This window comes from Clupea harengus, chromosome 25 (genome assembly GCF_900700415.2).
Source record: "Clupea harengus chromosome 25, Ch_v2.0.2, whole genome shotgun sequence".
In the NCBI taxonomy this organism is placed as follows: domain Eukaryota; kingdom Metazoa; phylum Chordata; class Actinopteri; order Clupeiformes; family Clupeidae; genus Clupea; species Clupea harengus.
The window spans coordinates 13,651,286-13,676,040 of record NC_045176.1 but is presented as its reverse complement, the minus strand read 5'-3'; the positions used below and the strand labels follow the sequence as shown (position 1 = coordinate 13,676,040).

The following is a 24,755-nucleotide window of genomic DNA, read 5'->3' as shown; positions in this document are numbered from 1 at the left end:
AGGGTAGCCTACTCGAACAGTTACATTCATTTTTGAGTGTCTGCATTGATATTGAGTTGTCGTGCATAGTTTTGTAGTTCAGTTTTGTAGAGTAAAGGTACAAACAGTGAATACGTTGTATTTCATTGGCCCTAAACAATGTGACCCAGCAGAGATCCAGACTCCAACCTGCACATATTTATGTCCTCATTTTTTTAAATGCAAGTCATACTATAGTGTCAGAGCTGGGTTCTTTGAAGAAGACAAAGTTGTTTGCTTTGGTTGGCCTCGAGCTTTTTATTTTGAGGTAGGCTACATACAGCAGGAAACACTTATACAGAAGGGCAGGAGTGGCGGACAGTTCTATTCTCACATTACCACAGAGCACACAGACGAACTTAAAACAGTCATTCACGTTACCATAATTTCCTGACTATTAACTTATTAACTTGCAACCTATACAATCCTGGTTGTTAGTAATGTGCACAGTAACTCTGCCAGGCAAAGCGTGAATGGGTTTCTCTTTCACATATGAATACCATGCATCAGGTAAAAACAAAATAGGATAGATAACAAATTTTCATTCACATTCAGTCTTCCATAACGATAAATTAACAGATGCTGTGTATTCACACCCAACCACATTTAATGACTAATCCTAATGAAAGGTCACATGAACTATCCTAGCTGTTTCTAGCTTAGGGAACCATCTTAACAAATAGTTGCTATATGATATGAAGTGAAAATGAACTTGTGTTAATATGAAACAGCACAGGCACCCAGAGGGTTTCTACCTATCGTAGTTTTTTAACTATCCTAACTATTTCTAGCTTAGGGAACCATCTTATCAGTCTGCAGCTGCTAGCATGTGTTAATGTGAACTCATGTTAATAGTGTGAATATGTACTTTTCCTGTTCTTATTTTATAAGTCCAATTGAGGAGACTGTAACATCAGCTAGATAGCTAGCTATCATTTCATGCAAATGGAACTCTGGCCATCTAAACCGTTTAATGTTATTTAAAAATGTCCTTAGTAAGCTAGCTAGTTAGCTAGCATAGGAAATAGACAACCATGTCGCTACACGATGGTAGTCCTTTGGGGGATAGTAGTCCCTCACATTGCGCATGCGTCATTTTGCCACACTGTCGACAGCGAAGCCGTGCGCGCATGCGTCACAACGACAGATCCGTTTTCAATCATGGAGAAAAGCGACGAAAGCCAGTTTTTTGAAAACATGACCATTTATTTAAAAACAAAGAAGATGTTGTCACAGTGGACAAAACAGATGAGGTGGAGGATCAAAAAGTCTCTCCCCAGTTTCGTTTCATATGTTGACGTAGAGCCTTATGCTGTTAGCCGTTTACAACATAATTAAATATAACATTAAATATACCCACATTATGCGTTAAGACAAGCCCCATATGTTGACGTTTAAACCGTTTACAACATTATTAAATATTACGTTAAATAAACTTACATTATGCGTTAAGACAAGCCAGATATGTTGATGTTGATGTTGAGCCTTATGCTGTAAACCGTTTTGTTGTCTGAGCATGCGCGATTATGTTGAGCCTTATGCCATAAACCGTTTGTGTCTGAGCATGCGCAATGTGAGGGACTACTATCCCCCAAAGGACTACCATCGTGTAGCGACAAACCAGAGAACACCATTTACTGCATAGCCTGGAGCAACATTTAATTTCTCAAAAGCTGCTTACCAATAAAAGGCAGTCTTGGGTTCAAAGTGATGACAACCACTTGTGAATGTATTAAATGGCACATAGACATTGAATAATGCTGAGAGAAATAATGGGACATCAATGGAGCAAGGGCTTACTCTGATATAAGTGTAGTGAATTAAGGGGGAGACCCTCTTTGGAAGCTGCCACTGTCGTTGAGAATGTCCCTGCAGAGCCTTGGTGGCTTGGGGCGAACAGAGTTGCGTTAGGAGACGAAGACTCAGTTTCTGTGTCCGCTTCCGGGCGGGGCCAAGGGGCGGTAGGGTGCAAGCCAGTCTCAGACCGACCCATTGACTCATACATTTAGGCAAAACCCCCTTTTTACAATCAGAACAAAAAACCCATACCTGAGACGGCAGCCCATGGTGGTCATTGGCCCGCCTGGCTCTGGTCTTATCATAACTGTAGGGGATCGATGAATTCCCATCCGCTGTCATCACTGGCCGCTGCTGGCTGCTCTGCTGCTCTGCTGCTTGAGAGGCGTCATCATTGCCGGGGGGGGGGGGGTTGCAGAGCTGCCACCACTGAAGTCGCTGCGCCCCAGTCCTCAATGTGCTGACAATGCCAGCTGCTGTCTTTCTCACACAGCCATCAGGACAGAGCATCTGCGTTGAAATGGAGGCGGCCAGCCCGTTCGGGAATCTTGAAATCATAGTCCTGCAGAGTCTCTAGCCATGTCTCGTCGGCTCATCCATCATGGAAAAGTTATGAAAAGCTATGAGAGCTCGTCTCACTTCTTAAATCCATCCTATATGTGTTTAGACTGAAAATTACACATGAAAGGTAGTACATTACTGATACATACAAATGATGTTAGGAAAAGCTTTTGGCAGGTGAAAACTATGCCTGGTCAGTAACTATTTTCATCTAACAGCCAAACAGTTAATTTCGTGCTCTGGTTCCCATAAATATCTCATTATGTCATTATGTACTCTCCAATTACTGTAGGAAACATCATAACATTTAGAAAGCCACCAAGGTAACTGCAAGCATATAGGGGCCTTGCTTTTTAATTTAGCTTTTGTGTATGTGGTAAGATGTTCAACTGTGCATTGGTCAATTGCATTCATCAATGAATAGAATTACTGATAAAAAAAAGACACCGGTTTGACCTCCATGAATGATTCACTTCATGCACAGGGTCAATGTGTGGGTTGCAGGCTGTATCTACGTTCCAAGGCTTTTCAGCAGCTCAGTTCATTCATGCTGCCAACATGGCTGCTGTGCGTCAGTGCTATCCATGGTCGATTGTTTGTGCCGTGTGCATATGTCCTTTTTCATCCATGTTTGTTTTTTATGCTTTTGTGTGGTCCATACTTGCTTTCATCATAAAATGCTTTTCAAGGGAGTATACTTGAAATGTAGCTTTGGAGCACACAGTGACTAAATGCTATCACCTGTTTTGCTGTGAGTTGAGTGGTGTGTTTCTGACATATTTCAGGAAAGGTGATTTATCTCAACTGAAAGAAAGTAGAATCCATCCAACCAGTTACTGAGGAATGACGTAGATGGCAGATACAGCCTGATTGAAGTGGTCTCTCTCTTTTTGTCTAGACAAGTGGGGTGTAGTATTCACACACACACACTTTGCCATTAGCATTTTATATCCTGTGTTTTTCTGAAACTATACTTTTCTTGTGGGAGATCAGGTCTGTTAATCATTGTTTCTGCTGGCAAGTGCCAAGAATCAATACACTACAAACTGTTGTTGTCCATCTCTGGCCTTTTGTTCATCAAAGTAGACAACAAGATCCAGATGTGATTTGTTGAGTGTTTGCAGGACTGCCAAGTGTGCTGGTACCACACAGTTGCAGCTTTAATGGAACTGGTGAAATTCCCAGTGATCTGGATAAGACCGAACTCCTGTGAATTGTTTACCTACCGGTATCTTTCTTTCTTTCTTTCTTTCTTTCTCACTCTCCATTTTCCACTCACTGAATTATTGAAATTACAACTATTACATATTTTTTAGGGTAGTCCTGACTGTACACACTAACCTACCCACAGCTGATCCAGAGTGGTACCAGCAGAGCCATATGGGAAGCATTGTCAGAATTCCTGGGGCCCTGAAGACTGGTAGCTAATATGAAGCCAGTTCACAACTGTTGTTCCTTTCTCTGCTGATTGTTGAAAAGAACCGATGAGTGTTCTACCAAGAGGGCCACCCAGTTCTGCAAATGATCATGGAACATGTTCCCAATCTATGTCATTCTGTAGTGTGAGTGAAATAAACCATTTCCACTCATGGTTGAAAGAGTCTAGTTCAACACTCAATCTTAGCTGCGTCCTGTATTATTTTTGTAGATATGTCCCCAGACAGATTTTTTTTAGCATTTTTTGTTTTGTTTTAGAATCTCTTGTGGTAAGAGAATATTTCCAAATGGATCAGGACAAATGTCTGATATAAGTGTAAGAATGGACTGATGTGGATCATTTCCAAACACTGTTAATGACTTAAGAATATAATAATCAAGTGCCTTGTATTATTGATTACCTTATATGAATCATGTACTTATGTAGGCAGGAACATGGCTTTTCTGTGTTTCTGCGTGTGTGTAACTTAGAATATTAGGTGCCACTTAGTCTGCATATGTACAAGAGCATGTTTAGATCAGAGGTGATAAGAAGGGTCGAACTGTGCTTCTTCCAACCCCCGAAAACTTCCATCCTTGCCTCGGACGTCAGAAATCCACTACGTGGTTATCCCTGTTGAACTTCTGTCTATATAAACCTTGTGCGATGTGTTTATCATTGCTTCACTTTCAGCCTTGTGCTGGGAGTGAGCCCGGTTGCAATTGTTGTTTGTCTTATAAATATACTTATATGCAGCTCCGGAGTCCTGAGGTAACTAGGGTGAATTTTCACCTATCATGGACAATTCTAGATGCGATTTTGATGTATGTACAACAGTATGTACATGTTTGCCTTTTAAGGTGTTTATGAAGGTATCTTAAAACTCTCTAAACTTAAAACGATAAACACACTGCCCTTCCCACTAGTCCCCCAGTCTACTCACTATGTAATTTTGAGGAACCTGAAATATAAGAGCATCTTTTGCAGCATGACATTTCCCAATATATTGCCCAAATGCATCAGGTAGCAAGCTAGCTACCTTTTATCAGTGTCAGCGGTGCCGTTGTTGCTGTTTGTATGACAACTCTGTTGGCTCCTAGCTAGGCAGCTGGATAGTTTTAGACAAAAGGTTGTTACTGCCTCTTTACATTTTTACGGAAAACTATATTGTGATCACATTGAGAGAGTGTTTTCTGACAGAGGAGGGATGTCTGATACAGCTGAAAAGCATGCTTTGGATAGCACTGAATGAAGAATCTTGTGAGAGATGAAGATTGTTGTAAACCACTGAACCCTGAAGTGTCTGAATTTTTTTTATCACTTACCATGAAAGATTCAAAAGATCAAAGATTAGCGTCATCGTGAACAGTGCAAATCTGGTATGTGAATTTGATGACTCTTCATCGTGTTTAAAGAAGAAATAAAAACTTTGGGATGAATTTTCATCCCATTAAATTTAAACGTCTTTGAGGGTGCACTCTTAGCACGGCTGAACACTTTCAATTCAACATACTTTCAACTCATTAAATCAATCAAACAGCACTCTGCAGAGAAGTCTGAATGATTGAAAGCCCCCAGTGACCGCTGCCTGTTTGAAAGAATCATGAGGCAGAATTGACCAAAGCCTCTGGGAACACAGCAGTGAAGGCCAGCCAGACACCTTGGTGTTCCTGCCATTTGAGGCCCTTCCCAGTGAAAAATGGGGCAAGCTTTGTGGTTGGAACCTGAAGAAGAGCATAACATTTGTTAGCATGTGCCAGATTCCTGTTTCAGATGTTGTACTATCAGTGCAGCATGTTAGATTTATAAAGAGATGGTGCTTTCAAAAAATGATGCCTCAGACAGACTGTTCTTAACTATCCAAGCAAGGAGTTTGATTAAGTGATATAGATATGACTTTGATAAAGAAATGTTTCATTCCATGTGAGTACTATTTCTTTCAGTTTGTCAAGAAGTATTCCCCTTGGAAGGTTTCTTGTGTGATGTTCTCAAAAACTGCCCGTATTATGGCAAGATCAGTCATAAAAAAAATCGTACTTGTTTGCAAAGTGGGCAAACATATACATGGCCCCAGTCCCCCAAGATCTTTATCTCTGCCTCAGATCTAAGCCATGCCTAGCGATATTCCGTGCCTACAGATGGTAAAATCTTGATTACAACACACAAACACATTAGCTACAATCACAATTAACTGTGTTGGTTAATGCTATCCATTATCAAACCGATTGAGTTGCATCCTGAAATGTAATTTATCACAAAGTTGGACTTAAGTTTAAGTTGATAATTGGGTAATTGCAGCATTTCAAAGCAAAGAATGGGGATATGTAATGCAATGCTGATAATGGTGTGGGGTACAGTTGATTGGTCTGATTTTTGCATGTTTGCTCCAGCCAAAACAGTTGAATTATGTTCAAAATCAAAACAGGAAAGGGCTCAGTTCCTGATCGTCTACTCTTTCCTCCACTGAACCGCATCTTGTAGACCCACACCAGTGGAATTCTGAAAGTAGTTTGTCGGTCACTCATTGCTTTGAAATAGACCCTGTTTCATAGTAAGCCTTTATTGGAAGACAAAGTGTTTTGTGTATGCAATGTCATATGTTCTGGGTTGTGTCAAACTTGGCTTCTCAGGACCACACCACTGAAATGTCTCATTCCTCTTTGACTTTTGCCTTAGAGGTAAGAACGTGTTGGTGCTTTATTCAGTGGGTAACAATTTCTCACATTCTTACATGGACAATTCTTTCTTTTGGGTAGAGTGAACCTAAAGGAGTCTTTTTAAATTTTAAATCACATCAGTATTCCTTGGTTCCTTCATGAGTTTTGGAGCCGCGAGTCTGCAACATGTGTGCAAATGTGAAATGTGTGTGTGGTTAGTCAGGATATCCAACTTCAAGTGCTACAGTCCCTCACAATGTCACTTTTCATTTACATCACTCCACATGTTCGTCGGCACTCCTCTGTAGGTCTATACACACACACACACACCTACACACACACGCACCACACACACACACACACACACACACACACACACACACACACACACGCACCACACACACACATACACACACATACTGCACCAGTAAACAGCTACAGCTACACACGCTCTCGTTTTTCCCTCCCAAGTTTATCCTGGCGCCCCTCACCTTGTTTTGAAGCAGCCTGCGACCAGCTGAGGTTCTCTGAACAAGCCTTCTTCCAGGGAGGAAGTACGTACTGGGTGTCCGCCTTCTCCAGAGATCGGCCTATCCATGGGAGGGTTCTCCTCTGTGCTGAATCTCACACTGGAGACCCAAGCCCCCGTGTCCAGTGACGCATGCAGCCCAGCTGGGCAAACACCTTCCCCAGCCTCTCCTTAATAGGAGCAGGCATGGCATATTATTACAACCTGCCAGGTAGCTTTTCTGTGGGCTCTTTATTCATGGGGGCTGCAGACCTCAGGCTGTCTGAACGTGTCGGGGCCGAAAAGCGTCTCGTGTGAAACCAAAAAACACTTACGTTCCCTCTGGTGTCCGACACACAAAGTCTCCATTCCTGGCCGGGGTTATTCCATATCCACTCAGCGAACACCGCAGAGGGGGCGAGGAAGCAAAGCGGAGAAACACATTTTTTCCACATGGACAGCTTTTCAGAGGTGGATGAGTGTCCCTGTCTGTGCCTGAGTGTGCCTGTCTTCTCTGAGTGCAGATCCATGTGCCTCCGCACTCAAACACTGTTGCCCTGTGAGAGACATGGGGTTCATTGAAGAGCTTGTTTTGTGTGTGTGTGTGCATGTATTGTCTATTGTTTTATGACTTAATGAAATGCCACAAGTGTCACAGTGTTTTAATCGTTCCAATGCCAAATAATGTATATTTTATGGTTCATGTACTGCCATTCCTAGGCCAAGTCTATTCTCCACTACAGTTAAAGTAAATCGGAAGTGATGTATTCCTATACATACATCTCATATCCTTCTTCACAGAGACCATGTTGAGTTTTGTGGATGACATCCTGTCTGGGTCTAAGTCTCCGTGCGTGATGCTGGGGGACATCCTTGACCCCCTGACCTCCATCTCCATGATCATTCGCTGCCTGGAGCCAGACACCACCTACATGTAAGTCACCCTGCCAGCATTTCAAAACAACATTACAAACCAAACCAATAATAATACACCAATACACTGAACCACCGTAATATTTCAAAACACACAAAAGAATGTATTCCATTATTTTCCTTCTTTTGAGTTCAGTTTGAATATGGGGTTTTCACAGGGCTTTGTCAAGTCCCCAATAGCTTTTTGAGAACATTTTAGAACCATGGAATTAACCATGGTGTCTTATAAAGAAAACAATATGGCTCATGAAGCCATGTTAAAACATAAAATACAGTACATGGAAAAGGAGTCAACATTGTACGGCACCCCCTAGTAAACACCATGAATGTGTAAGGCTTTGTTAGTGAAAAGTGCTAAACTCTGAATAAACTGTATGCACTGGCCAGAGAGACAGGCTGTCGGACTTTAAGGTAGGGGATATCCTTTTTTTCTCCTGGCCGAGAGCAGTGCCAGGGAATTTTTTTATAGTAATCATACCAAACCTTAAAAATGATGACATCACCATCACATCATTTCCTCACATCCTATCTTCCACTGCGTTGTCATGCAGCAGAGGGAAGTCTGCCATTGGCATCCAAACAGATATACCGCTGTGTGTGCCTGTGTTGTGTCTGTGTGTGTGTGTGTGGTAGAGAGATCCTGTGGGGAAATGCTAATGTTTAAGGCAGCATTCTTTTACGAGGCACATTCATTTGCTTTGGAGGGGGGAGGACTGAACTATCTCCTCCAGTCATGTTTATGTATGTCTTTAGACAAAGTGAAAGCTCAAAGTGGGGTCTTTCAAAAATATATCAGACAGCTGGGGAAGTCGGTCATGCCTTGGAACAGCTTGAAAGTGCGTCAGATAGAGTACTTAATGGTAATGGCAGAAACAGGAATCAGGAGATCATTGTGTGTCAGGAAGGGTAAGTGCCGTAAACATCAAAAAGAGGAGCCAAATGCTAGGTCAGTGCACTGGCCCAAAATTGCTTATTGGTATCACTAATAGTCATAAATGTGCAAAACAAGACCACATACAACACATTTTCTTTACAGAAACAGAATAGAAGTTAAAAAAAATTGTATCACTACAGTGCATCACTGCATTTGTCCCCTACCTCCTCTTCCTTCGCAGAAGTAAACAAAGAGTTTGACCAAGACGGGTTTGACACTCCTGATGTACCAAGTGGTATTATGAGAGAGGATGGACTGATGACAGCTTGTACGCGTGCTAACTTTAGTAGATATCTCAGCGACACAGTACATCGGCATCTTTGACATTGCATCAAAACATATTTTTCACATATTTTTTTGCATATAAGCACCTTTAACAGAAGTGGTCTGAAGCACTAGTCTTTATATAGTGACCTGTTTCACAGACAATCATGTCTGCATTTCATGTACAAATAGGAAAGAACTTCTATTCAAACCACATTTGCAGCTGGACAGCACAGAACTCAAGGGAAACATAAATAAACATAATATATGGTACCACATAATCTGTATTAAACTGGACACCTAGAGTCTGATCTTTGAAACACTGAATGATGTAGGTATAGAACATGTAGAGCTGTTTTTGTTATTGTGGAATACATACTGTATGTTGCTCAAAAAATGTCAATGCCTCTTCCATCTGGCTGAGTCTGCTACCATTGTGCTTTTTGTAAGTGCCAGGTTTAGAGGCAAGTAAATTTTGTCCGGTTTCAGGTAGAAGAAACCTGACCCCTAGTCTTATGTGACTGATGATGTAAAGTATCAGTGTACTGTTATACATCATTCCTCCATATACTGCACTACTAGACTGTTCTTAATAGTGTAGTAATGATGTGGTAGCGGCGGCCTAGAGCTCAGAGAAGCGGGTTTGGGACAAAAAGGTTGCTGGTTCAATTACCTGGGCCAGCAGGGAAAAATGTGGACGGGGGGATTAAATGAACAGCGCTTTGCCCTCTCTCACCTAACCCAGCACTGCGGCTGGCCACTGCTCTAGCTATGTGTGCTCACAGATGGGTTAAATGCACTGTTCAAACTCCTGTATGTGTAAACGTACTCAATTCTGATGCAAGAAGGCCATTGTAATGTAAAGTGTGCTTCTTGGTAATGACCAGCTTTTACCAGCTGCTAAGGTAAGCCAGTGATTCTCAGCTACATTGTCCATGCATCTGATAGTCTAACCTTGCATTGAATTCAGCCTGCAGCCTGGTTCCATCAGATAAGGCATGCTGCTCCATACAAAGCTCAAAAAGCTTTTGATCCTGCATCCTATACAGCTCCATAGAAGAAAATGCCCATGCAGCAAACTTTACCACTTTGCCATAAAATTTTAAAAACACTGTTATTTTCATGGCTTTTGTATGCCCTGCTACCATAGATAAGCAGGGTGCTACTGTCTGGCTATGTAGACATTTTGATGGTATTGCTAACATCTGCTTCACAGCCTCTCTGTTTCAGTATCAGTAACTGATGAATCTATTGTCTGTGGGAGAATGTGCTTGGCCTTATATTATCCGTTCCCTCATGATCACTTTCTGCATACTCAGCATCAGTGTATCTAATTTCTGCCCTGAGAATATTCTTTGACTGGAAATTCAGACGCCCTCTGTGCTGTCTATGGTTTTTAAAAAGGAGCCATTTTCTCCTCATCATCTCCTCACCTGTCATCTAACCCATTGCTTTTGAGTGTGATTGCAGTGTGCAGGCACTGCTGCACAACACAGAGTCATTAGCTCAGTTTTAAGGTAGCCCAGACACAACCAACCAGTTCAAAACAAAGTTGCTCTCTTCCAACCATATGCTTGTTTTCAGGTATCTTATATATTCATATACCCACGTATAACACGCTACTTAGATTTAGAAAATGTTTAGGTGTACCTGTGTAGAGTAAATAACAGTACCCTCTCATTTATTCTGGTTCCAACTAGAAAGTATTTATAACAATCATTAATGTAGACATTTTAGATTTACTGTATGTGTGCTCTATATGTGAGCAGCTTTTGGGTCATTTTGATTTCAGAGAGACAGACCAAACTGGCAGCCATCTAATCTGCATTTTTCTGCGATTTGTAGTCCTTGAAATTAAAATAGCAATGAGATGTCATAATGATAGAATAATCTGTGTCAGTCAACGCAATTTTAAAATTATTATTCAGAGGCATTAATTATTTATTTTGAAGTCGTTATGGGTTTCCTAGAAGGCCTCAATCTCAGGCGTTTCAATACTAGAAAGTACAAGGAACAATAAATTCACCGTAACACAAGGTATATTGCTATACAACCCTTTCCAGGGGCCTTAAAAACATAAAAACGTGTAAATCATTGACCACACACCCATCTGTATTTTCAGAGCCAAGCTGTTTCCACACCCATCTTCCCTTGAGATCCTGTCATCTACACAGAATATATCTCAAACGGATCATGAGAGATTTAGCAGTGCTATAAAACCACACATTTATTTTTCAACCTGAACCTGTTCTTTTCAAAAACACAAAAGTATTTTTTTCACACAAATATATCTATATCTATATATGTATATATATATATATATATATGTGTGTGTGTGTGTGTGTGTGTGTGTGTGTGTGTGTGTGTGTGTACTGTATACATATATGTATTATTGTTGTGGTCATTCAATCAATTTCAAAAAGCATGATTAGCCTGTAGTTAACCTTGCATGAAGACGTTTTACACTGTGAAGGCAGTTTCCTCTCTGACACAGCTCAGCAGGGCTCGGTGAAGAGGTAGCACCGAAGAAGACCCTTTATGCTCAGGGTAGTCAGTATTGCATGAGTGTATGGAATGGGTGACACTACTTGGAGAGGCATGTATATAATGAAATGGGCCAGTGGCCCTTCCTGCTGTTGCTCATATTTCTCCCATTGCATGGCACACACACACACACACACACACACACACACACACACACACACACACACACACACACACACACACACACACACACATACACACACACACACACACACACACACATACTCATTTTCTATTGTTCCTTTAAAACTAAATAGTATAACATTATTATAAGGTGTGACAAATAAATCAGGGAAAAAATAAAGTGTGAGATATGGCAGAAAACTCCTGCGTTTAAGCTGCTGACTTTTAGGGTCAGGGTTTGATTACAGATTGACTTCATCTTTCCAAATAGGATCATTCTTTAAACTTTATCCAAGGGTGCTGTGATAATAATTGGATATAACACTTAAAGCAACAGGATGCAGCAGGTAAATAGTACTTGAAAGTATGTTTTTAGGTATATGGTCATGAGAAGGACAGATCCTGACACACCTGTTATTCCCTCTATTCCCATTCTTCACCTAGGCGGCTCTTCACTGTGTAGTTTTATGCTACTTTCATGATCCAAAACCTCGCAAACACGTACTTTTTTACTCTCAGCACTGCCAACTACACCGCCAAAATACATCAGTTAGCAAATCAAGTAGCTTTTATTAGTGCCAACTTTTCTGTTCTTAGTGTTTTGCAAACATTTAACTAATTAGCTTGCTCAGGGTAAAAAATACATAATACCTCTTTAATTGTCAACTGTTAGATTTCTAAACTGTTGACTACTTTAAGTGTGTATAGTCTACTTGCTTTTCAATATGAAGTTTCAACCAGTTTCAAACACGAGTTAGGCATATACACCCTTAGGAAACATAGAAGTGGTCATAGATGTTTAGTGTAGGTGTTCAAATACCTGTACTTCTGTAATGCGGCGTATTCAGCTATTCGTTGCAAATATATTGATGGCTTTGTTTAGTTGTGTGCATTGTGTGCATGTCAGAACATACGTACAGACACAGAGAGAGAGCGGGAGAGAGAGAGAGAGAGAGAGAGAGAGAGAGGGAGACAAACACACCCACACACACACATGCACAGATCCTATTCCCACTGAGTGGCTTTCAGCTCCCCACACATGTAGACACTTACCTCACACATGCCTCGGAAAGAGGGAAGCCACGCTGAAAAGATTATGTTAAAGAAAAGGGAGGAAAAAATGAACAGTTGAGTGCAGTGTCTCCTCAAATGTGTTTGATGTATAGAGGCACCACAACCAAAAACATATGCACTTTGTCTTTACATCATTTTGTCTGCTCAGTGTTCCTGTTGTCAGCTTATTTATCATATTTCTTCCAGGAGAGAACGGGCCGTTCCAAATGGGCTTCTTTGGTTGGCTTCATTCTTGATTGCCTGTCACATAAGAGCCTCCTACCACAATTTCTGTTCGCATTTAGAATACTTTTAATAATGAGAATAATTACTATTTTTTTTTTTTTAGCAGTGATGATCACTCACATTGTTTTTAGCACATTTTGATATTTTAATATTTCACATTGCTTTCCCATTCTATTTTGTTGCTGAAACATATGAAGTAGGATGCCTTGACCATCAGAAGATGATCAAACACCAGTTAATGCGAGTGTATTCTACAGACCCTCAGCTAGTGTATAAGTCCCTTAGATGTATCTGATGACATTGCTAGTAGTGTTTTTGCATGTTTCTATCCACTAGATGGAGATATAATTCAACTCAGTTACCGTTTGTGCCTCTTCAGCTTTGATCATGTCATTTGATCAGACCAGCAGCAGAGAGCTTTTCAGCAGATATAGAAACATGGGCTAGATTATTCATATGGCACAACTGTTACCACAGGACCTTCTCACCATCATCTGTTATCAGACTGAAGTAATCTCAAATCCATAGTACCCAGGGACCCTGACATCTTTCCAATCATGTCATAGAACCGTTTATATATATGTATGAATTGTTTAAATTCAAAATCACCTGAGGGTGCAGTTAGGAGAATGAAAAAAGCTACATCTATGATTAAAAGCATCTGATCTTATTGAGTTGTTCTATGTTTTAGTGTCTGGCAAAGGAGAATAACACCATGTGAATTGAGGGTGTTTCATATAGACTATGTAGACCTATGTTGCGATGATCTACTTTGCACAATCCATTGCAGCCAGATAGCCTTCTAGATCATGTTTTAGAAGATTGCACAGCTAAGGCAGTACTCAATCCTCAAAAAAAATCTTATTACATGATTGTCCTGTTGACACAGTAGTGCACACAATCCTATGTTTACAACACTTGATTTGTCACCTGCGCAGATCCTCAGGCGAGAGTGTCACAAAAACTGTCATGACAGTTTCCAATTAAATAGTTGAATGTTCACCCATATGTTTTACCCATATTTAGCTTTCGATATAATGTCACTTTCCTGGGCTCTCTCAGGTGAGTCAGCTGTGCTCAACACAGAACATCAGAGTACACCATCACTGGTCTGAGCAGCATTCAGTAAACTGCATTAGTTAGCATTGTAAATGGGCTTATAATGACATGGTTTGCTCAGGTGATTGTATCACCAGGTTAGTCCTTGGTTCATAACTGCTAACTGCATTTGTTTCTTTTTTGAAAGTGTTATTTTGCCACTTGTGGCACAACTAGTGATTGCAGCACAATAAATATGATATACTACAAACAGTATTTCAGATTGTCTTGCATATAGCACACCTCTTGTGCTCTATTACATAATTGTTGCAAAGACCAGTGGTCAGCTATATGTGTTCCCTGTGAAATGAACACATAAATAATACAGCATATAAGGGACAATAGGTTAAACCTTACATAGTATAATATTCTGACAGTATGATCGTGTTTCTCAAAGTCACATTGTCACAGAGTATTAAAGGGTTTAATCTGTAAAAATGCACAGTGTACATATAAACATTAGAAAATGCACAGTGACATCTAAGTTGATGCTGCATGCCAGTAAGTATCTGCAAGTTGAGTCTTGTGCAAGGCTACCTACTACCATCTGTGTGTGTACAAGGTCTTGATATAACCTTAACTACATCATTGATAACCCTGTCCTTGTATAGGGCAAGGCCCACAAATGATTCTAATCCTGGGCTCTTCTGCTTCAGGTTCCGGCTGTGGGCAGTGGATAACACGGGCAGGCGATCTAACCCCAGTGAGGTCACCATCAAGACTCCCTGTCCAGCAGTGGATGATGTCAAAGCACAAGGTCAGTTCAGTAGCGGTTCAAGTGTCAAGTAACCAGTGTGTCATCAAACTCGATAGCAGCTTTAGGTGCATCCCCCAAAAGTGCATCTTTTAGCAATTCTAAAAATGTAGCAAGTTCATTCTGAAAGGACACCTCTCGCATGTCTTTGGACTAGCCACAATACTACGCCATGCATTTTTACAGATCTGTCCCCAGCTGCTTTGTGGACTCTTATGGATTCATCTACTGTGTATTGTTAGTACAGTTCAGGCATTTGAGAAGCCAGAACATGATGCTTTGAGCACCACACTTCCCATAATGCTACTATTATTTCCCTGTTCTTACAGAAATTGCAGACAAGATCTATAACCTTTTTAATGGTTATACTAGTGGCAAGGAACAGCAGACAGCCTATAACACTCTCATGGACCTGGGCTCCCCCGCCTTACATAGAGTGCTGTACCACTATAACCAGCGCTATGAGAGCTTTGGAGAGTTCACCTGGCGATGTGAGGATGAGCTGGGACCAAGGTTAGGATCTTGTTTGTTTGTTTTTTTGCCACTGAACAGTCTGTACAACTGTGCACGGATCATATATCTGACTATAATGTGTGAAGAATTATGAAATATACCAGGTCATTTACATGTTCTTCATGTAGTGGTATTTACAGATATTGTTTTGCTTCATTTCTTGCATCTGCCACTGTACTTACTGAAAAAAATCAAGGGAGTGATGTGTGTGGGTGTGCTTCAGTGTGTCAGTTCTTAATGCTTTATTCTCTGTACATTTTAATTATCTTGGCAAACAAAGATTATTTCATTATGCTAAATTATGGTTGAGTTTAAACCAAATGCAGTTAAACTGATTAGAAAGTGTATTGACCTCAGTGGTAACTGACAATAACAAGAGCGACCTGAGATACTCCCCCAAAAGAGCCATCTAAATAAGGCCGGTACTGTAAAAGCAGAGTTAATCATTTTGTAAACATTACCGCATGTTCAGTATAAAATTTGCACACTTCCAGCACAGATGCTCACTAAAAACAGGTGAACCTGATTAAGGACCTTTGGACATAAAGAACTGTAACCTTAACTCACATTGAAAATGTTTGGCGTAATTGGCTCCATCTTGGAGAGGTTTATACTTTTGGTTGGCCTCTGACGTGTTCCATTTAAACCTACTTACATTAAAACTCAATCTTGTAGGTGGAGTACACACCTTGAATGATACCAATGGTAAATACAATCTTTTAGTCCACAGAAGGAGGCAATTTAGAAAATGAATGTTTACAGTGATGTGGTAGTCAATGGGCCATTATACAGTAGTGACATATTGCATTTATACATGTAAGAGTCTTTTGCTGTGTCTCCATCCAACTCATTCACATATTTTAAGCGCATTCATGAAAATTCCGCTAAGAAAATGCAAGTCTGTGCGCGTTTCCATCAGCTGTGATATGCAAATAAAAAATGGACTCCTAATTAAGGGAGGAGTTGTGAACAGTTGTGGGATCAAAACATAAGGATTGGCAGGGCAACTTTAACGGAAATGCCTGATAAAATTGCAACAAATGCAAATTAATGCGAATAAACTATATCATTTTCATCAACCTTAGTCGCATTATACCCTATTGTAATCCAGCATTAAACCCTATAGTAATCCTACCCTCTACGGAATTAGTTTCCAATTCCTATTTACTCAGGATTTCTTTTTCAAATGTTCAAAATTTGCATTTAAAAGTTTGACGGAAACCTAGCTACTGCGTGGATGTGTCGTCATTCATTTTATATTTTCTTTAGCTAATTGATATTAAAGTCGCTTGGCGACTTTGTTGGCAACTTCACTGTCAATTTATATATTATATTTATTATTCATATATTATTTTCATGATCTCATTCTGAAATATCCAAATAACTCAACAAAGATTTGTAACAGTGATAGAAAGTAAGCAATGGCAAACCTTCTGTCAAAGCCAACTCATTTGAACAGTCTTCTAAGATCTGACGGACTGCAAAACAACCAACTCAGACACTTGACAAAACCCCTTTTTTATCTCTGAAATACCCCCTTTCCTTTCCATGACAGTACAGTTTCAATGTAAACAATGACAGTTTGTTTCCAGATATACAAGTAAGAAAAAACCTTCAACACAGCTGCATTTTAAAGGGACTTGCCTGCTTGTTTTGAAGACTTCCAATTCACTGGGGTTTCCCCCATCACAAACAATGAGCTCCATTTAAATGCAATTTTCATTAGCTAGTCAAAATATAAGATAATAGTGACCCCCCTCGGCCCTGGACTAAATATAAACCAGTCCCGTCAGTATAAACAAAATGTGGATTGTAAGTGGTGAGGCAATCATTGTACCTTTAAAGTGGATGGGAAGCATTTCACTCCCTGCTTTTGCACGTATCGCATCTCACTCGTAGGCCAGTCTTGGCCGCCATGAGAGTGCACTCATTTGGCTTTTACATGCAACATTGCGTGAAGACTTAGCCAAACACAGAACTCACCAAATCTCCCTCGCCACCTCCAGGCTTCTCTCCCCCCATGTCTCGCTCTTTGTCATCACTCTGGGAGTACCTCTCCATAATGGCATGAGGCTTGTTTGTTATTACTGCCTCAGAGAGGCTTTTGCCGGCCTGCCCAGCTCCAGAACGGGGAAGGGATGCCAAAGACACTTGCTAATCCGGAGAATGAAACCAAGATGGTGAAGTGTCAGTTCAGCTAGATTTCTCCTGATGAAATTCAATGTGATCAAAGGCAATGTGATTTTTTTTGCCTGTGAGACAATTTGGCTCATACATTGTGTTCACGCCATCTTCACTACATCATAGTAGGCCACAAGAACATAATTTAGCTTCTTTTTACAAAGAAACGTACATAATACATACATGACCTTGGTGTTTGCGCCTTGCTCTACCAGTTCAGCCGGAAGAACACATGAACTCACAGTACGTATCCATATAATGAAATTACGTATGTTTTTTTTTTTAGCTACCATGCTTATTATCATGTTCACTAGTTCGCCCATCAGGATGCTTGATTTAGAATGCTAATAATAAGCATGTTTGGCTTGGTAACTGGCCGTGGTCCTAGGATGCCTATAGTGGAGATCACATGAGCGATGTCCGCTTACACCCACAATGGTTAAGGGGTCATTTTCTTAGAGCTACTAGTGAAATGGAGGAGAAAGGGGAGGAGGTAGGGTGCTTCGCTATGCCGGACCGCGTGAGGAAGAGGTAAGGCAGGTTTAAATCTCCTGAAATGCGGAAATGGGGTGAATGACAGCTGTCAATCATCCCCATGGGCTCCTCCTGAATTTTGTCTGAAAAACATAATGAATTATTCTCATTTTATTCTCACACTGGGATTATTTATCTGTTCAGTAGCTTGCTCCTGGCTCTTGCAGACAGCAGCAGAAGAGAAGAGTGGGCGGGGGTTAAGGTGGTGTGAGAGCGTACCTTGGAAGTGAGAGGCCGTTTTCCACTTCCATACATGCGTGGGATTTATGGTGACAACCGTTGCTATTTGGAGACCAAAACGTACTTTCGTGAAAAATTAAAGCATAACAAACCACAGGGTTTTTGTTTTAAGCAAATAAACATCCAAATTCCTAAAACCACTGAAATGTGGCAAGATATTAGACACATAAATAAGTTTAGAGGAAAGATATAAATGGCGGAATCTGTACTATGCATGGAGAGAGCTTTTTATTACTTTTCAGAATGAATGTGGCTGCAATGTCAATCATTAAAACCCCATTACGATATTTGTTTTTACTTTTGCCAATGAACATTATTACCTATCAGACTCCAAGCAGCCTACCTTATCAGTTGCCTAGCAACAGATGTGTCATGTGTCCGATACAAATCAGTATTAGCATATGAGGGTTTCAAAATCAAACTTACACATGTTGGCATGCTAATGTAAAATAAATGCAGAAAAAACATCTTAGAAAGGACTGTATTCTACTTTCACTTTCATCCTTTTGTGTCAGCATGTTTTGCAAATGCGTTATTTTAAATATGTGCTTGCTTTCCAACCCTTTAACCATATTGTGAGAGTCTAGTCCAAAACCCTTGCCTTGTGGCTGCACAGAGACTTGGTTTTCTCTGTTTGTATTGCCGAGCCTTTGGTTTGGCTATGTGTCGGAGTGAAGATATGTTGAAGGAATGAAGGGATCTTTCCAGCCCTGTGAATCATACTTGAGCTACAATATCCACACCAGCCCCCATCAACATGCTCTGGTTAAACCTGCCAGGGTGGCATCTCATCTAGAGCATGTGCATCGCAAATCTTATAGAATATCCAACGACGACCATAAAAAAACTGTATTCCTGGATACCTTGACAAACCTTCATATATTTGTTTCACATTCTCTGCAAATCTGAGAATTTGTCTGTGTTGTCATTATGATGTAATAACAGCCAGGCCACAGACTTTGATTTATGTGTCATACCCAATGTCCAGAGTCTGACGTGCACCATTTAAGGTGGGAACAGCACATACCTACGTCTAAGATGATTCAGACCGCTACTGTATTTCATAGTTGACACACTGTGACTTTCCATCAATCTCCCTGCTGCTGCTCTTTGAAGCAAAGCCCACAAAGACATTTGTTCCATTCTATGTCTCTTCGAGACTGAGTGAATTTAACTTGCAGTTGTGTCTTTAATGTAGAGCAAGGTATGATTTATTTAAACCTCATAACATTGTGATAACCAACCTATTGCACATGAATGAAAACACTCTGTGTCTGCTCTTTTTTTCTAATCCCAGTTCATGTGCCAAGTAAAGTGCTAGTCCCCTCCCAACCTGCTGGGTTTAAAATGACCAAATGTACCACGAAACGTCTAACTATGCAGCGGCATCGAACAACAACAGAATAATAAAAAAATCCACGATTTCCAGCCAGTTTCTCCTTGCTTGTGTAAATGTCAACAAATGTGAAAGTGACTCACTTCAAATTAGTATGTGAATCATAGGCTCCGCACCGTGCGTTAATTAAGGTCACATTGCTAGTAAGCCGTGTGCCACTGAATGTGATTCTTCTGCCCTTCTCCTATTTCTACTCTCATTCGAGTTAATTACAGAATAATTGAGCATTCAGTGCAAGTGCCTGAAAACACCTTCCCTCTTTCGACATGGGGAGGTGATTTTGCAAAGACTTGCAAAGAGGAAAAAGAAACAACCAATTCTTAGACTTTGGGCAACCACTATATATATTGTCGTCTTATTTTTTCCGTTTTCTGTTTCTGTTGTTGTTCTGTAAAGGAAGAGATACTGTAGTAACATGCTCTGAGAGGTTCATAGGGGCCATCTTGTTCATTCAGGCTTTGTGTTTTCCATTGCAGAAAGGCTGGCCTCATCCTCTCCCAGCTGGAGGAGCTGAGTGGTTGGTGCCGGGCCCTCCTGCAGGAGCCCAAAATCGGCCTCCGTAGGGCGTCTCTCAAGCACCTGTCCTGCCGTTACACAGACACCAAGGCATTTGGCCTCAACTGGGTGGACCTCGGCCAAGACTTACAAAAAGCCTGCGATGAACAGCTCCTTCCTGTTCTTTACAATGACTATGGTGAGCCGAGGGAACTATGAATGTCACAGACACACAGGGGATTGATCACAGGTCCTTGAAAGGCTTTGTTTCAAATGCTTTTTCTCTCTTGACAAAACTCTTTTAGTGCCCTGGATCCCTCAATGCTACATACATTTTTTGTATTGTTTATATTTGCTTTTGAGTAGCTCTGAGGTGAGAAGAAGTTTTAGAGGGGTTACTGAAGGAAGAAACTGCCCATTCAACATTTTGTTGACAGTGGGCATACTGCTGAATGGGGTGGTTTGGACTTTTTAAGTCAGATTTGTTTTTTTTATTTCTTTTCAATTTACTGTTTATGTGAAGTAAAATGCTAATCATTTCTGACTGCCTGTTAATGTAGTTGTGTATATTATCCCGTATAAAGTAGATCTTGGGATGGCTTTCTTGGGTAGACAGGTTTACTTTTTAAAAAAGAAGGGGAGAAACTTCTAGTTAGTGTGCAAATTATGTGTCTCTATGTAGTGCATATAGGTATGGAAGACTATTTAAAGGATTTTATGGAAAAGATTCCGCCATAGAACTTGTAAAAACAAATGATTTCTTAACATGCTGAATGTAGTATTCAAAATGAAAAACTTCAAAATAATATTTAAACTGATGTACAGGTCTTTTTTATTGAGGAAGACAATGCTGAAAGGTTGTGTACAGTATAATGTCTTGTTATATGTTATTGTTTTTTTCTTTGTGATATACTATTCAACATACGAGTGACCACATTTGCCAAAACTATCAGATTATCACAATATATCAATGCCTAGGATCATTCCCATACTTTATTGGTAGTGGAGAATACAAATACCAATACTCACACATATATACCTATGGCACAACACTGTTGCTTTACTGAGAGGGAAACATCTATGAACTGAAGTGATGTTGGACATAGGGCCAACCATTATGAAACATTGCCTTGTTGCCATTTTCAATGTAGTTTCAATGACAGGTAATGAGTTATTACCCTGATTGAAAAAAACACCACTTGGGGCAAACGGTAGGGACTTAATGTTTGTGTTCTTCTCTCGCTATTTTGAATGGTGATGGCTCAGTGGGCAAGAGCACAATGTGTCTGTGGTGCTGGATTCTAACACTAGAGTATGCTTGCTTTTTTTCAGTTTTACTGACATGTTAAAAGCTAATATATTGTGCAGATTTTTCTTCAACCTTTGATATTAAAAATGATAACAATGATGATGATAATAGTATTATTAATAATGATAATAAAGAATACAATATGAAATAGTGTTCTTTTTGTCTCATGATATATTATCCTGTGACTTATGTGACTGATCATGTAATAAACATTACGCCAGAGAGGCATAAATAAGGTTCAGAATAGCCCCAGAATCAAAATTGTGCTGATGGATTTAGTGTTGACTTTAGGATGAATCCCTCAGCATCTTAATATTATGCATCAGTAACAGCTTATTCCCCCCTAGCTCCCTTAAGGCTTGACATTGACATAAGAGCAATCTGTCATCAACGCACGGCCTGACTCCACCTACTATATAATGCTCACACTGTGCTGTAAGATATTAACATAACGCCAGTGATGTGGCATATTTTATCCGTTTGTCAGTCTGACATACTGTGAAACTCTTAGCTACAGCAATCAGTTGTCATAACATGCTATTCAATCTGAACCCTGATTGTATCATAACATAATGTAACATATGTGACATTTGGCAAAGGTGTTTTGTCAACATGTCACCAAAGTTGGAAGACTCCTAATACCAGGTGAAATCAGCCTTTGTAAATATTTCTATATGCTTATGTCAGTTGTCATGAAGGGCTTATGGACTTCTCAGTGTGAAAGTATTACCATTCATCAGTACGAAATTCATTTTCAGAAAATAAAAACACATGACGATAAAACTGTGCTTCAGATACATTTATTAATATTTTGATAGGACACAAAACAAGCTAATACTCTCATAAATGTACTTAATATTTGTAAAAAAAAACCTCTTTGAAATCAGATGCACCTTACATAATCACTTCACTAACATGTCTGAGAATTGTTCCACAAGAATACAGGCCATACATTTTTGTGTGATATGATGTTAAAATAATCTTTTACATCTACACCTACATCTATGTTAGAGATTGTCGAAAATATATTAGTGAAGGTTTTTATAGATTAGTATAGCTTTATATGTACTTCTGAAGCACCTGCTATTTGATATACTGCTTTTGGCTAGAACATCATCTCCATGTCATTTTGTGAAAAGAACATGGCCCAGTTCATTTGTATTCCCCATCTGTGAGCTCTTTTTGTCTCATTGGAGCTGTCCATACAGTCCATCTTTCCCCATCACTCAAAGCTGTCCTGGCTCTGTGGATTTGCCTTTGTTCTTGTTCTCTTCTGCTTCAGGATCGCGGCAAGTGCATTCATCATGATCACAGTCCACTCCAAACTGAATGACCTGTCAATAAATAATTATTCATTTTATAAATCAGGAAAAACATTTTAGTAGTCAGTCAACATTTCAGTCAGCAAGTATTGTCAAAACCTGCTGGCTTTATAAGATGAGTTTTGAGAATAGCTTACAAAGATGCTAATGCAACAAGCATTGCTAAATAAAAGATTCTGGAACTTTCTTTAAAGAAACCAGTAAAGGTGCATGATGGAGCAAAATGTGAAATCACTTCAAAGGCCTGAGTGTGCAGAAGTGCCTGTGAAATCATGTCAGAAGGTGCACCACAGGAGAAAGCGGTGAAATCATGTCTAAAGGTGCACCATGGAGAAAACTTGTGAGAGTACTTGGATATCTGGGAAAGGAAATTCATCAGAAGAGGTGAACAGACGAACATGTGTTAAGAATCAATGGGAGGAGTTGCCAGGGTCTTGTCCAGGAAGCATGCCATCACCACAGGTTGCAAAATAAACTCAGATGCCCCACAAAGCAGACCGTCTCAAGAAAAGTAAACATGAAATGCAACTTCGGGGGCTAGCACTGATTTCACCCAATGTTTATGGGAGGTAATTGTTTCATTGAGGGTTAGCAGCTGTTCGAAAGGGGGTTGAGAAGTAGAGTAGTCACCCAGCACTGCCCTATCATTAAAACAGCATTCGTTTGCCATGGACAGTTTCTTTAGCATCTCTGGTTGCCTTACTGATCAAGGCATTTGAATTGGGAGGCAGCTGGGATTTCTTTTGAACAACATTTGAATGATGTATGAGCATGATACCAAGGATTTCCATTCTTTTATGAACTGAGCTCAAGATTTGTTATTTCTGGCCAGACTATAAATGGTATCTTCATGGCATTTCAAAAACCATCTCGACACTCAAATGAAATGCCTCTGCAGGTATCCCTCAGTATTCTCAAATATGAACAAAATGCGTGCATATGGCTTTGAGCTGCCGCGTTTGAGTGGAGTACAGCTGGTGAAAAAGAGATGATGGACAAAGTGAGTGAAAGTAACAACCCTGACTGGATGGTATGCATAGTTTCCTTTTGAGCGGCGCCCAAGTATTTCCAGCGAGTCGTGTGTGCGCTGGTACTGGCGCTCCTCTGGACCCACAGGGGCAGGATGCTGTCGCTCATGGCTTATTTCGCTTTCTCAGGGCCCACTCATTAAAGGCCTGTTTTACAGTCGCCCAAGACCACTAACATCTGGCCTTCCCCTCATAAAAGAAATGTTAACTGGAGCTTTATTTATGACAGCCACTCTTTCCTCTAAACTCACTCGTTTTTTAGGGGGCGGTCTTCCCTGCTATAACTCATGGTGTGAAACCATGGCGAGACAAGTCGCTTTCAGTGTCGGGATGTGTGTGTGTGTGTGGGGGGCGGGGGGGCGGAGGAGGGGGGGTGTAGAGGAGACAGCTGAGGAGGCATTAGATCACTGGTGAGATCGCGGTGCCATGCCACCTGGTGTGGTGTGGTGAAATGAAGAAGGGGAAGCCAAGTCAATGACACTGAGGAACAGACAGGAGGAGGGCATTGGATTACCTTTCCGGTAGAAAGTGTTGAAGGACAGCAGTCTCCTCCATCGTACTGACAGTATGCCCGGTTGTTGATGGTGTCACACCAGCCATCACCACCAAAAGGCTGCGTAACAAACATACACAAAAAGAAAAAAGATATTATGGTTGGACCATCCTCTGCTTAGTGCAGTGTTTTAAAACAAAACCTGTGGAAGGAACCAAGACACAGTACAGATAAGATTATCCAAATTTCTGGAGTCCAAAAATCTATCCAGTCCACTTCTCTCATTATAGTGATTACAGTAGCATGGTTTGTTAATGGCTTCTGAGCCATAGCTGCA

The 24,755-nt window shown here is 40.5% G+C and overlaps 2 protein-coding genes across 5 annotated transcripts in view; one reads left to right on the top strand and one right to left on the bottom strand.

Annotated features, from left to right (window-relative positions):
- astn1 (astrotactin 1) overlaps nucleotides 1–20,892 on the top strand; it is a 166,846-nt gene extending 145,954 nt beyond the window's left edge. For all 4 annotated transcript variants that reach the window (XM_031563091.2, XM_031563095.1, XM_031563093.2 and 1 more), the window contains 4 exons: nucleotides 7,760–7,892; nucleotides 14,810–14,910; nucleotides 15,237–15,420; nucleotides 20,248–20,892. In XM_031563091.2, the coding sequence (XP_031418951.1) occupies nucleotides 7,760–7,892; nucleotides 14,810–14,910; nucleotides 15,237–15,420; nucleotides 20,248–20,485 (656 nt within the window). In that variant the 3' untranslated portion in view covers nucleotides 20,486–20,892. The remainder of the gene's footprint in view (nucleotides 1–7,759; nucleotides 7,893–14,809; nucleotides 14,911–15,236; nucleotides 15,421–20,247) is intronic.
- Nucleotides 20,893–21,581: 689 nt separating this feature from the next.
- Nucleotides 21,582–24,755, bottom strand: part of pappa2 (pappalysin 2) — a 44,060-nt gene continuing 40,886 nt past the window's right edge. Inside the window, exons 22-23 of the mRNA XM_042703722.1 lie at nucleotides 24,440–24,538; nucleotides 21,582–22,909 (exon numbers count right to left, since the gene is read on the bottom strand). Coding sequence (XP_042559656.1) covers nucleotides 22,802–22,909; nucleotides 24,440–24,538 — 207 coding nt within the window. The 3' untranslated portion in view covers nucleotides 21,582–22,801. The remainder of the gene's footprint in view (nucleotides 22,910–24,439; nucleotides 24,539–24,755) is intronic.